General features: G+C 41.5%; 1 protein-coding gene across 1 annotated transcript in view; it reads right to left on the reverse strand.

Annotated features, from left to right (window-relative positions):
- Positions 1-3,217: 3,217 nt before the first annotated feature.
- LOC125450053 (doublesex- and mab-3-related transcription factor A1-like) overlaps positions 3,218-13,960 on the reverse strand; it is a 159,614-nt gene continuing 148,871 nt past the window's right edge. Inside the window, exons 3-4 of the mRNA XM_059642830.1 lie at positions 10,033-11,437; positions 3,218-6,665 (exon numbers count right to left, since the gene is read on the reverse strand). Coding sequence (XP_059498813.1) covers positions 5,830-6,665; positions 10,033-10,555 — 1,359 coding nt within the window. The 5' untranslated portion in view covers positions 10,556-11,437 and the 3' untranslated portion in view covers positions 3,218-5,829. The remainder of the gene's footprint in view (positions 6,666-10,032; positions 11,438-13,960) is intronic.

Below are 13,960 nucleotides of genomic sequence, written 5' to 3' on the forward strand. Positions count from 1 at the left end.
AGTCTCAGCTCAATTTACCTGCCGGCTCACCATAACCCTTCATTCCTATCTTTGCCTTATATACATTCAACAAGAGATGTTGTAGGCATCTCATGCGGTAGGCATGCCACTTAGCACCAGGTGATGCCGCAAGCAAGCAGCCCTGGTAGGCAACCTGGTCCAAGCAGTAGGCAAGGATCCTGTCTTGAGAACTTTGGGTGGAAATGTTTAGGCACGTGAGTGACATGAGCTATGGTGAGTTGTGTGGTAGAATGGGACAAAATGTCTGGTCAGGCCCAGCTCGATGTGGAGATCATGTCACTACATCTATCACAAGCAGCATGGCAGGATTCTCACTAGGCAGCAGAGGGTTGTCAATTCACTAGGATTACTGTTTATTAAGCTCCTTATTGACAGCCCAGCTTGCCTGCTCTGATGAACAGTCATCTGGATTCGAAACGTTAGCTTGCTGTCTCTCCATAGACACTGACTGCTGTGATCTGCTGTGTTCATCCAGCTCCATACTTTGTTATCTCCAGCATTTGTTGTTTTCATTAATATTCTGCTTCTGTTCCTACCAAACATGCCCAACAATCTAGCCACTGTGAATACCTGGTTTGGAAACTAGAGCCATTACCTGGGAGACTCAGCTCACAGTCCAAATGTGAAGGCCAAACATACATGACAGAGCAGCCCTCCAAAACAAAGGGAGCTGACCTCCAAATGTTTGGTGATAGAGGGGTTTGTTCCTCTTAATATCTGACTGTCTATTCCACTGATTCCTACTAATTGCCATCTCAGATTGTATCTTCCACTTTCATTTATTTAGTCATTCAACTTTCTTCCAACAGCTTTCCTGTCTCCCCGCACACTGTTAGGTTGAACTGTTTTCAGGTTAGAATTCTCATGATTTATTCAATTACTAAGGGTACAATATGTGAGCCCAATATCCAAGATTGCATTTGTACTGAAAATTTAATGTGATTGGAAAACAGCTTTGCAGGCTCAACAGGTCAAAGTATCAGCTAAACCCTATCATGGAATGCACTAAGGTTTTTTGATGAGTTATCTCACGCTAATTGGAGCACCGAAAGACTGCAGTGAAAATTCAGTCTCAAAATACAGTGATGACCCATCAACCAGAGCAGGGTGACATTATACATTGTACCTCCCATGTCTTCCAATAAAGACAGGTTGTGCATGTGAACTCTAATTGTTTATCTTTTTCTAAACTGAGTCGAAGTTAGCTTTTAAAATCATGTTTTGACCTTGACAGGTATTAAATTGTAGCCCAAAAAAGAGCTTAGCCCTAGACAGAAAAAGTACTTTGAAGGTGACAAAATATCCTCAGAATTAGGTTTGCCCCTTGATTCTAGATTATAGTGTTGTTCTTATAGTATTGTATATCAAATCTGCTTTGCATTAAGATAACACAATGGTGCTGTGAACTATTTCACATTTATGACTAGTTTCATAAAACAAAACTTCCTCAAAATTTTTCCCAGGTTTGCAAGGAGCCCTTTCAACTTTACATCACTCTTTCATTCTGACTTGTAATTGGGTATAATGTTCAACTTCTCATGATGCTGTGCTGTAATTTATTTAAAATGCAAATGGCAACACTTTACTTCTAATAACTAGAAGATTTTCAATCTTTATTTCACTTTTCTTCACCTTCTACAATATCCTTAGTGTCTGTATGTAAATTCATTGGCACATTTTTTTAAAATTCACACTGACATGATCCTGGATGTACCTGAATATCTGGATCAGTCACTGAACATCATTTCCACAGGCTACCTACAGCAACAACAGTGGCCATCATTCCTTCTGTTGTAGCCAGTGTGCAGAGCTGCCAGCCTTTAATTGGCCAGCACCTCTATAAGAGGGAATTCCTATTCATACGAATTAAGGAGTCTTTACTCAAGAAATTGAAGTTTGAAAAATTAATGTATGGGCTCATATGGAGCAGTATTAGTGTCTCTGTCTTTCAGTTGGGAGGCATGCATTGAAATCCCACCTGGTCCAGGAGTGTGTCATAACATTTCTGGACAGTTGATGAAGAGTAAAAAATATAAATAGAGGCAGAGTCATCGCTAATATTTAGACTGAGGGACAGGGAATGCAGCCTTCCTGTTTATTCCAGCCTGATGTAACCATTTCCCTGCAATGGCAAATTGGTCTAAACCATTTAACTCTACTTGTACGATTACCTCCTGTCTCATATATTGTGGTACTTCACACACACAGATAAAGGCCATTCAATTTTATTCCTTTACTGTGGTTCTCTGCATGGACCTTACTCACCAATGTGCAGTTGTTCATTCGACTTTCCTGTCTTCACTTGTTTGTTTTTACCTAGTCTTCTGTCGTTGTGATTTTTCCTTTAGATGCCCAAATGTTCCTTCAGTCTCCACCCTGTTAATTCAAACTAAGGGGTGATGTAATCAAAATGTTTCAGATCATTTCAGGATCTATTGGCACAGATGGAGAAAAAGCTAGTTCCTCTTGTTAGGAAAACCAGAGCAACAAGGGATAACCTTGAAATTAGTGTCATGCTTTCGGGGTAATGTCATGAAGCACATCAAAATAAATCTGGAACTATCTCTCCAATAGATGTTGAGGTTCAGTGAATCGAAAAGAAATTCTAAACTGCAAATGAATGGCTTTTATTTGGCATTATTTTTAAATTAGTGGTTATAAAACGAATGGAATAATAAATGGAGTTAAGATTTGGATTAATCATAAATCATTTGGATGGCAGAATAGAGTTTAGGGCTAATTGGACTATTCCTGTTCCTCTGTTCCTAAAGATCACAATAAATCTAGTTTCCACAGATTGTTGCAAGTGCTTTTGGAATTTAAACAATGTAGGTCTTCTGTCAAAAGGATATGCATCTCAAAGGTTATTTTGTTCTGTCTGAACTTTTGCACATTTCCAATATCGTGAATGTAAGGAGAATTCTTCTTTATAAAATTTCTTTATCTGATTGCAAAATCTATCTCAGATCAAAATAATTAGCAATGATTAGCTAGTGTTTTTGAATATGATTCCATTTCCTTCTGAAACTTTTTAATAAATAAAGTATATGTAAGTCAGTAAACAACATCACTTGACTACAGACTGAAATACATAACCCTAGTTACAATCCCAGCATTTTACTGAGGGAGTGATGCTGTGCTGATGGGCTATCTTCCATTGAAATGGGGAGGTACCATCTGCATTCTCAACTGGACCTAAAAGGTCATGGGGCAAAATTTTGAACATTACTCTTTGTTTTACTGGTGACCTGACAATATTGACCTGTTATTTCAAGCAATCAGATTTTCTGGTCATTATCATATTGCAGTTGTTGTATCCTGTTTCGACAACAGTGACTACACTTGGGACGTGGTTGTAAATCACTTTAGTGTGTTGAGATCAGTCAGAAAAATGCACTCTTTCCTACCGAAAGCTACTTTTCTGATAATTAAAAGGAACAGAATAACTATTTCTTCACTGACCATAACTATTTATGTCAATAGCATGTGACATTTCATTTATTAATGACACATGTACCTAGGTACAGTGAAAAGTTTTGTTTTGTGTGCAGTATAAGTAGATACTAACATACATAGAGTGATTGAACAGAACGAGGAATACAAAGTTATGGCTGCAAAGAAGGTACACAAAGAGCAGGATCAACATTAGATTTGAAAGTTGAGAGGCCCATTCAGAAGATGTAGTTATATAGCTAGTGTTAATTGTAAAAGAAAAGCATCTTTCATGACCTTGTGTTATTTTTAAATCAAGAAAATATTTTGTATTGTGGTTAAAATCAATTGTATTGAACTTTTATTGAAGTCAATTCTATTGCTTTGGTCAGTATGGTCAAATTTCCTTGCAAATAATTCTTGTTAGTTTCTATTTGTAAGGAGTGTACATTGAACAGATATAAAGCAAAAATAAAATGCAATACCTCCCTCTAATTAAGGTAATGAACAGAAAATTAAAGGTGGCTTACTATTAATGGATTTATTTTTTTTCTTGTTTACAACAATAAGGGCTCTGTTCTCAATGGCACTTAACTCTGAACATCAGTATGCAAAAATATACGACAGTTTCCTGATTAACAGTAACATAACCTCAGCCTGTGAACTGCTGGCTGTAAATACCCATCCTTTTAGGATCAATTACCGCTCATCGTTTGGACTTTGAATGTGTGGACAGACAGCCCGCAGTGCTAAAATGTTAAGGCCTTTCCTCAGAAAGTCTTCGGAACTTTTATACTTCTTTCATGTGAATCTTGTGGCAATGTACTGTCAGGGTGATTTTGTTTTCAATTTTTCAAAATAAAACACTGACTCTTCCGCCTTGCCTTTTCACTCAGGGCAGTGTCCGTTTGAAATCATCAGTTATACTTATGAATGATGAAGGGTCCAGGCCCGAAACGTCAGCTTTTGTGCTCCTGAGATGCTGCTTGGCCTGCTGTGTTCATCCAGCCTCACATTTTATTATCTTGGAATTCTCCAGCATCTGCAGTTCCCATTATCTCAGTTATACTTATGTTATCTAAGTCCAGCAGTGATCATCTCTGGGTTTCAGTTGCTTGACGGAAAACATTGTTTCCTCGAGTGTGTTGTTGTCTCCCACTGCACAGGAATTTCACATGTTGGGAAACCCGGAAAACGGTCCACTCTCTATTTTCCCCCTCAGTTTCACTAATCCGAAATAAGGCACTTTTGAAAAATGATGTTGGTGCTGCTGTACACAGTTCGATCTGGTAGATTTGAGTCAATGGCTACCCCCCCAACCCCCGATACGCACAATTAACCATTTCTTAGCCAAAGAAGCGAGAACCTTGCAGTTCTGACGAAAGGTCACTCGACCTGAAACTTTAATGCTGATTTCTCTGCACAGATGCCGCCAGACCTGGTGAGCTTCTCCAGCAACTTCTGCTTTTGTTTCTGATTTCCAGCATCCGTACTTCTCTCTTTTTTTGTTTTATCATGCAATGCTATAATACACGATTAAAAAGCAGCGCGAGACCACCGGAGCTAGTGGTAGTGCTAATCTGTGTGAAATATTAAAACCAATCAGAGTGTGAAACAGACTATTAAATACAGCCAGCTAACTTCTCATTGCATCTGATGGATGAATACGCTATTTTTTTTCAACTGCACTCCTTTCCGTTTGTTTTATATAATCGCAATTAACTATTTTGAGGCATCTAGCGCACTAAGTGCCGGGCTATACAGTCAGCAGCTGCAGCAAAAGGCCGAGAGCTCCTCTTCAATTGCTGGACTTGGTCCGATTTTGCATCCCAAACACTTCTCCCTTCCCACTACACCCACCCAAAAAAAAAGTTGCACGCAAGCAACAGAAAGGCCCATGTCTGTACTCCAGCCGTCTCAGGCTGCCTTTCAGAATCGTTGTCCACCCTGGCAAAGAGATATCACATTCTCTGGCGTGTTAACTAAACTCTTCGAGGGAAGGTTAACTCTGATTTCTCTCCACAGATGGTGCCAGACCGGCTGAGTTCTTTTTTTTCAGTGATTTCTGTTTTTACCTACTGACACTTCTTTGAGGGCATAAGCGAAACGGAACGCAGTGTGGGTTTATCATTCTTAGTGGTATCTGTTACTGTATCTTCCATTCTGTTCAGTACAATGCTATTAGCTGCAACATTTTTTTTCAAATCAAAACAACCACGTTGAATTTCAATTGATCCGTGGAGCAATTTGGTGACAAAGTGAAACTAAATTGGTCCGTAATCATTGAACCACTCGGTTTTCTGTTAATTTTTAACATTCAAAGTTCCCCATTTAATGAGGTGCACTGCCTCAAGTTGAGTCATCTCACCGAGTCAGTCACTGTTTCTCCGGATTAATTCGAGAGCACAGTCCACTGGAGCAGAGTGCCTCTTTGTTTTGGAAATATGGAAGGTCTCTCACAATTCCCGGGAAGGAGTAGTCCATTGGAGGGCGAAATGGTAGAGTTGGCATCAGGCCAGAAGTGACATAAGGGGACATGAAGGTGGGCAGCCCTCGGCCGGGGCTTGAGTATGCCAGTCGCAGTGGGTTAACGCCTAGCTTGGGGCTCAAGCCGTACAGATTTGCGGGTCCTCCGAAAACTGCACTAGACTGCAGAGGGGAGAAGGCGGATTTGGTCCCCAAGGAACCGCCGGAAAGACCGGCCAGGGTGAAGTGCGGGGCTCGCTGGAGCTCAGCAGGATCGGGCCCGGGGCACTCCACATCCTTGCCTTGTCCCTTCTGTTCTTTCCCATTGAGCACCTGCTCGATGGCCTGCACCACGTCCCCGTTGCAGTTTGCCAGGATACACTCCAGTTTGTCGCGCTTGTGGTTGGGGAAGACTTTGGTCAAGATGTCAATGGGCGCCCTGTGGTTGGCGGATGAGCGGGGGAGACTGGCCATCACCTTCGCTAGCTCCTTGGGTTTCTCACACTCGTTGCCCGACTCCACATCCGAGGGAGTCACCGAGCGAGGGCTGTCGGCACCTTCCGATGGAGGATCAGGGGATGGGGAAAGCTGGCCGGGGTCGGTCTCTGCTGATTCGGTGTTTCCTTCGTTCTCCCTCCCATTCGTGTCTGACCCCTCCGCCTCCGAACCGAGAGAAGGCGTAGGCTGAACGACCGATCGACTCACCAAACCGTTGTAAAATAGTTCATACTTGGGGCTTTTCTGGCCTAGACGGAAACAAAAGACACGTTCAAATGGTAGATCAACAAAAATACTGCCTGTTTTGCAAATAGATGCATTGCACACCAAATTCAAGGAAGCAGCGACGACAATAGTTTATATCTTAACAGGGAACTGTGTGATTTTTGTTTTAAATCAATGAAACTTTCCTAGAAAGGAAAACCAATTCTAGGCCCCATTTGGCAAAATAGCCGAGATCCCCCTCTCATGTTCTACTGATTGATTGATTTACCTGTGTTATCAATGAAGGGTTTCTACTATCTCACAATGAATGGAAATTACTAAAACAAAATGATGTGACAGTTCTGAAGAAGGGTCACTGGACGCAAAACGTTAACTATTTTCTCTCTCCATGGTTGCCGCCAGACCTGCCGAGTTTCTTCAGCTTGTTTCAATTTTTTATTTTCAAAATAACATTGCAGGAGAGATTTGCTGTTGAATAGATTTACATGACTTACAATGATCACATCTTTATTTTCAAATCCAAATTATTAACGATTTTGAAAATAAAGAATATGTTTAAAGCATGTCTTACCATTCTGTTATTTAAATGTTTTTGAATGAAAACTATTTTAGAAGTATTTCACTTAAGATCTGAAATTCATATTAAAACCAGTAAAACGAGTAAATCTCCAGCTTGGCTCAGTACAAAGAGAGGCTTCAGATCAGTATAATTAGTCTTTCCCTAATTCAGAACTTCAACATGTGTTATGTAATATTCTAACACGGGTTTTGAATGTTTTCAGAGGAATTCTGGGTTTTTCCCAGGAGAATCTTACTGCTCTGCCTGCCTGTAATAACGTCTTAACATTTAGTTCCCCAGACGCTGGCAATGTTTGCATTTTGCAATCAGTCGTTTTGGTAAAACTGCGACTTCAAATTTCTGCCTTTCGCTGTAGCAGGCAAGTGGCCTGCTTTTCTCGTGGCCAGCCATTCCTGTTACAGTGAATTATACCCTGTCTCCCACCAGCAGGGCAGATATGATCAGGGCTCAGCTTATTCAGAGGCAGCTCATTTTATTTGGAATCCTCCCCCCTCCTCAATATGTTCGACTATCCCAAAGCACATCCACGATTCTATTCCTGTAAGTTTTACACAACATTCACGCTTTTAAATAGCTTACGGATCTTACAGGACAAGGATATTTCTTTTTGGCCGTAAATATTTGCAAATCATTCTATTCTATATTCACAGTTTCATTTTGCATTAATGTATACGGAAAAAAATTAAATTCGTTAGGGCCTATTCGTGGTCTTAAGGTGACCACACATTAGTATGTAGAAAAAAAATCAACACTTATGAACTATTCTAAATGACTCCTCTACCAGGGAAGCAAATGCTACAGATGCTGCTGCTATCCCCTCATGTATATATGACACATCAGTTCACATCAAAGACCAACCCAACTTCTCACCACCAGCAACACGTACACAGTTGGAAATGAATGAGAACCATTTTTATTTTTGTGGATCGGATTGCTGCCTTTGAACACAAGTTTCCGAGGTCGAGGAAATATACTTCTCGTGTTCGCAAACACACTCACATTTGCTCACAGTAAATTGGCTTGAGGGTTATTTAAATAAACTGCAATGTCTTTATCATTCCCCTCCTTTTGGTCCGCATTATTTCCAATTTGAAGAAATTCATTTAAGAACAAGTTACTTCATGCCTGGGCGGGTCGAATACATTAGTTTCGTGTAATTCGCAAAAAAAATCCCTTTACCACCCGACTCGGGCATGTCGAACTAATCGTGATAACGAAAAAAAAATCATGGTTTCTATTTTCGCAAAAAACAGACCACTGTATTAGAAACTAAAATTCACAGCCTCGCTGACGTGGTGCATTCTAAACTTCACTCGTTACACTTCTAATGAATGGTCATCGACCAGAACACGTCTCTCCATAGAAAGTAGTATTTCCAGTATTTCGCTTTTCATTACCGGTGTCGATTCACGTTTTGGGCTCTGGCTGAATACCATTAATTAAATAATTGCTAATTGCCCATTGCACTTTTTTACAACTGAGATTTGTAAATAAATCAAAGTCAGATCATTTTTGAGGGTGCTTTAAATAAGGCCAGAATCGACAGCCTATTGTCCAGGCTGCATCCAATCCCTGTTCGATTCCTACCTTTCTCGGAAAATTGCAACAGTAACAGGGAATGGCCTCAGTATACGAGAAAGTAGGATAATTCCGAAATTAACTGGAAGCCTTCGTGCTATTTCTAAGTTAGCCTTTTATTTCAAAATGCTTCCACCTATTCACTCTTTATAAGGACGTTTAGCCTTGGTGTAAAGTGGGCATTTGATTGAAACTTGTACCGATTCAAGTTTAAGGTGTTTCGACAAAACAATTTGATCCACATCATGAAAATATGTCTGCAGAAACTGCAGCTTTTTTTCACTTTTAAAATGATCTCCACCTAAAATCTGCATTTGAGCCTGACGATAACGCCGTCGTCCTCACTTATACTCGGGCGCAGGAAGATGAAAGAGCTTATCCCCTATTTAAAATGTTTGTTGAAAACGCCCAGACCTTATCACTGAGTTGGCTATTTAGATAATGAGCATGTTACTATTTGGACGATGATCAGATAACTGGCTCGAATATTTAGACAACGTGTTGGGCGCCGAAACAACTGCTCAGAAAGAGTTTCTTATCCGGAAAATTGAGCATTGTTTCCCAAACAGCGATTTCGAAACGCAGACAACAAAATGATGTTTTACCAACAAGACCGCACATTTTTAAACGGATAAAATTATGCGCAGTCTGTTTTAAAACTGCTAAAATGAAATAGCCCATCACGACATTGAAAGCAGTTGAGCTCTACTAGTATCTAAGACGCATTTGGAGGACATGATTTGAGACGAGTGGTTTGAGATGTTATTGAAAGTTTTGGAATATTCCAGACCCATCCGGAACACTCGATCCACCAGATGCAAACAATAATATTACCACAGTTCAAGAATACATTTTAAATAATTTTGATGCGTGGGGGGGTGGAGGGTTATAGCAGAAACCTGGCACGATTGAACATCGAATAAAAACAGAAATTGCTGGAGATTCGTCAGGTTCGGCAGCATCTAATAGACACAGAAAGCGGTCGACAATTGGAAACACAAACAGAAATTGCTGGAAGAAACTCAGCAGGTCTGGCAGCATCTGTGGAGAGAAATCAGAGTTAATGTTTCGGGTCCAGTGACTCATCCTCGGGACTGTTTCCTTGCCCACAGACCCTGAGTGTCTGCAGCAATTTCTGGTTCTTTTTCACCCCTATTTGTTTGTCTCTCTGCTTTACTTTCACGGGCAGATTTCGCCCAGAGGGGTTTTAACGCTCTGTTTGTCCAGCTTACCTTCCTTCTGCTTCTGGTACTCGGTTCCGAAGATCTCGTAAGGCGCGGAGACGGCTCTCGATCCCGGGATGATGCTGTTAGCAGCAGCGGCCACTGCTGCCATAGCCAGGCCGGCTTCTGTCGCCCCTCCTCCGGCGTACATGAACTGGAGCTCCCTGGCTTCGTTCTCCTCCTGGGCTTGCTGGCGCCGGAGGGCGACTTGCGCTGCCATGACCCTCTGCCGCTCGGCGATCAGCATGCACTTGGCACACAGGCAATCCCTCCAGCGGCAGAAGCGCTTGTGGCCCTTCAGCGCCGACACTACGCCGTGGTTGCGGCAGCGGGCGCATTTCGGGGTCCGGGGGTAGCGCTCAGCTGCCGAAGCGGCGGCCGCTGCGGCGGCGGCTGCCCGCAAGAGCAGAGCCGGCGGCCGGAGCAAGGAGCCGCCGCTGCTCCCGGCCATGGAGATGGGTACGGCCGCGGGGTTGGGCTGCACACAGGAACCTGGGAGCGGGGCAGAGGCCAGAGACGTTCTGCCATCCATTCCCCCACCCCTCCCGAAAAAAAACACCAAAATAAAACAGAAAAGAGCAGAGCCAGCAAGCAATCACCAGACAGACCCACAGGTTTGTTGATGATGAACAATGAGAGCTGACTCTTTTGTTTTATAGTTGGTCTCACAACAAAATAAAAACAGACATGATTGGGCAACAAGATGCACCAAAAGCGCTAGGAGGATTTGTAAACTAATTCGTGCACTCTCATGAAGAGTGAACTAGCAGCCAGCACTTCCCAGGCTCACCGGGAATGTGACATGCTATAGATAATCAGAAGGGTTTTTCGATTGCAAACAAATAAATGTTTGGATCATAGCAAACCAGGCTTCAAGTTTAGATTTTTTTTTGTCATATGCACATTCTCTGCTTCAAATGCAAGGTGGGCGGGGGTGGGAACCATCAGGAATAAGCGCTCGAGGTTTGCACTTTCGAAACTCAAACTACTCCCGTTCTCTGCCTCGTCTCTGTCCCACAGCAAGGTTGAGGCGACGGACGCTGCAAAGGATAAATAGATGACAGACATGTGGTCCTCCCCCTCCCTCCGCCCTTCAGCTGGCTGTCAATCACCCATGGGGCGCGGGAATAAGGCGGCCAGGGCTCTCATCTATTGGTTGGAACTCTGCACCAATGGAAACTTGCTCCATTCCACATTGCGTGACCCTATCCGCAGCACCAACTCCAACTGAGAAGGGTGGGACTTGTGGAGCCAAAGGGAAAAAGTGACCCATCACCGATATTCATGATCCAACTCCACCTGAGGGGCACGAGCGGTAGTGCCCTTCCCTCTGAGCTATGAGGCCGGGGTTCAAGTCCAGCTCCACAAAGCTGTATAACAACTTCCCTCAGCGGGGAAATATCTGTAACCGAACCTGGAAAAACAGACAATGTTAGAAACGCTGAGCAAGCTATAAACAAGAGGTGACCCTTCAAGTCTATAACGTCTTATGTCAAGTTTCATATTCTAATTTAGGTTGCTTCTGAACAAGTTTAAAATGGTTATCGATATTTCTCAATATGCTACAAAAATACCCGAAAGAACTGCGGATGCTGTAAATCAGGAACGAAAACAAAGTTGCTGGTAAAGCTCAGCAGGTCTGGCGGCATCTGTGAAGGAAAAGATGAGTTAACGTTTCGGGTCCGGAGACCCTTCCTCAGCAAAGCCCGAAACATCAGCTTTTGTGCTCCTGAGATGCTGCTTGGCCTGCTGTGTTCATCCAGCTCCACACGTTGTTATCTCTGTTCAAAAGGCTGTTCGTTTAGATGCTTCATGAGTCGGCCAATACTTCCCTAAACATAAACAGCTAAATTCCTTTTTTAAAAATTCCGTCCTAATCCCTTCGTGCATCCATCAGATTGACTGGTTTGAATAAATACACCTATAAGTAACTCGTTTTCTAGGCAGCCCTTTCTGTGTTAGGCATTTTTTTCAGAAACCGAATAAAATTAGATTTCCAGCATTCGCAGTTCTTCGTTTTACTTTTATTTATAATTTCATTTAAAACAAAATTTGTGTTTGGTTTTCACTTTCGCTGCCAGGTTTTCACTGAATATAGTCGTGTCCATGGAAAATAAATTGATGCAATTTTGGAAAGTCACTTACAGAATTATCCCAAATACAAGTCCATTGTAAAATAAACATCTTTCGCAACTGCTTTTATTCTCGGAAGTTAGGAATTTGGGATTTTTTTTGCCAACTGCTGCCGATTTTCAGCCATAGGGCACATTTAGAAATCTAATCCTGGAACGTTGCAACTGCTAATATTTCTGAAGATTTGATATGAGCGAACATTTTAGAATCGCCGCCCGTTTGCAGTATGAGAGGTGACTGGAGGAGTCACATTACATATTTTGTGCGTGAGGTACACTTAATCACGCTGTAAATAATTTCATACGGATAAGTCGTTTGTGAATAAAACTGAAAGTGCATCACAGAATAACACGGGCGCTTCTCCTGTCGGCGTGTAATTAAGATTTTTGGTGAAAACCTAAAATTCCCTTTCCTTTCATTTTAGCTTCTTCTACAATTACACCGATTTAAAGGATGGAGCTAAGCGTTGTACACATTTCTTTCATTTCCACAAAATTGTTCGCCAACTCACATAAACCGGTTAATTTCAAGAGGAAAGACGTTTAATGTGAAACGCAGTTCAACTAAATTATATCAGTGTTGACATATCGAAATTGCTTAGAATAACAAAGTCAACCATTGTCCAAGTACACACACCTGTCTTGTCGGTTTTCGTGCATAAACAATTAAAATCTCCTTTAGTTGAGAAATGGCTTCTTCCAAATGAATAAATAGTCCAGACTTTTGGATATTTAAAGGTAAAATCACTTTAAGGGGGCATTTCCCTGACTTGCTGAGCTTTTCCAGCAATTTCCACTTTTGATACGATTTCGAGCAGCTCGTTTAATCCAAAGGCTTCGATATTGACGTTATTAGTGTTTTGGACAGATGGAAAACTAAGCTACAAAGAGGACGCTGTAATATTCCTGCTGACAAAATCCCACTGCGACCGGGTTCATTCTTGTATTTTTTGGGGGGGAAAGAATTCCACTTGTTATACCGCCTGATAGTCAACTCCTTAAAACAACTTGGATTTAACTGCCCACCGATAACACGTGCTTACATTGTCAATTCGTGAAACCGCTTATTCTGTGCATTTCACTGGGTTTAACTGGTATTCTTAGAATATAAGAAAACCCAGAGTTATCTTTTCGTTTGTGCAAACTTTTGTATCCATACATATGCACTTTAAAAGGCCAGGAGTTAATGCTTCGTTACATTTTCAGAAATATTTATTAGTTCAAGCAGAGAGGCGGTAAGAGCATCGTCCAATTTAAAATTATGTTGTATGTTTAATTCTCAGTATCAGAAACATCCCTGGAACAAAGAAACATAAATGAGCTTACTACGCCCACGTACAGTCAGAAGTATCCTCTCTAACACCCTCCGGAGGAGTTAATTGTATTTTCTTGCACATTTCCTCTTTACATTTATATCCTGTGTGTATACAATTTCTGCAGCGTTGCTGTTCCTGCTACTTCCATACAATTTCAGGTACGTTTCATAGATGGAAGAATTAGTCGGCTCTTTCTGTAATCGAGCTGATTCAGAAGCAAAACCTTTCAGCCAATAGATTACTATAATTAAATATAACCACTCGTTCAAACGAAAATGATCTAATTGCAAACCCTACAGTCAAAGACATTTTATATTACTGTAGAGTGGAACCTGATCCAATATTTTAAAAAAAACAGGAAAGGTCAATCTGTAACCTTAATCTTTGCTCGACTCTTTAGCAGCTCACTCGCACGCATCAATGTCTCTTACTAAATTGCCCAAACAATACTATAATTTAAAACTGCTGTTTGCAATTTGTCATAGTGTC

The sequence above is a fragment of the Stegostoma tigrinum genome, chromosome 3 (assembly GCF_030684315.1).
Source record: "Stegostoma tigrinum isolate sSteTig4 chromosome 3, sSteTig4.hap1, whole genome shotgun sequence".
Taxonomy (NCBI): Eukaryota; Metazoa; Chordata; class Chondrichthyes; order Orectolobiformes; family Stegostomatidae; genus Stegostoma; species Stegostoma tigrinum.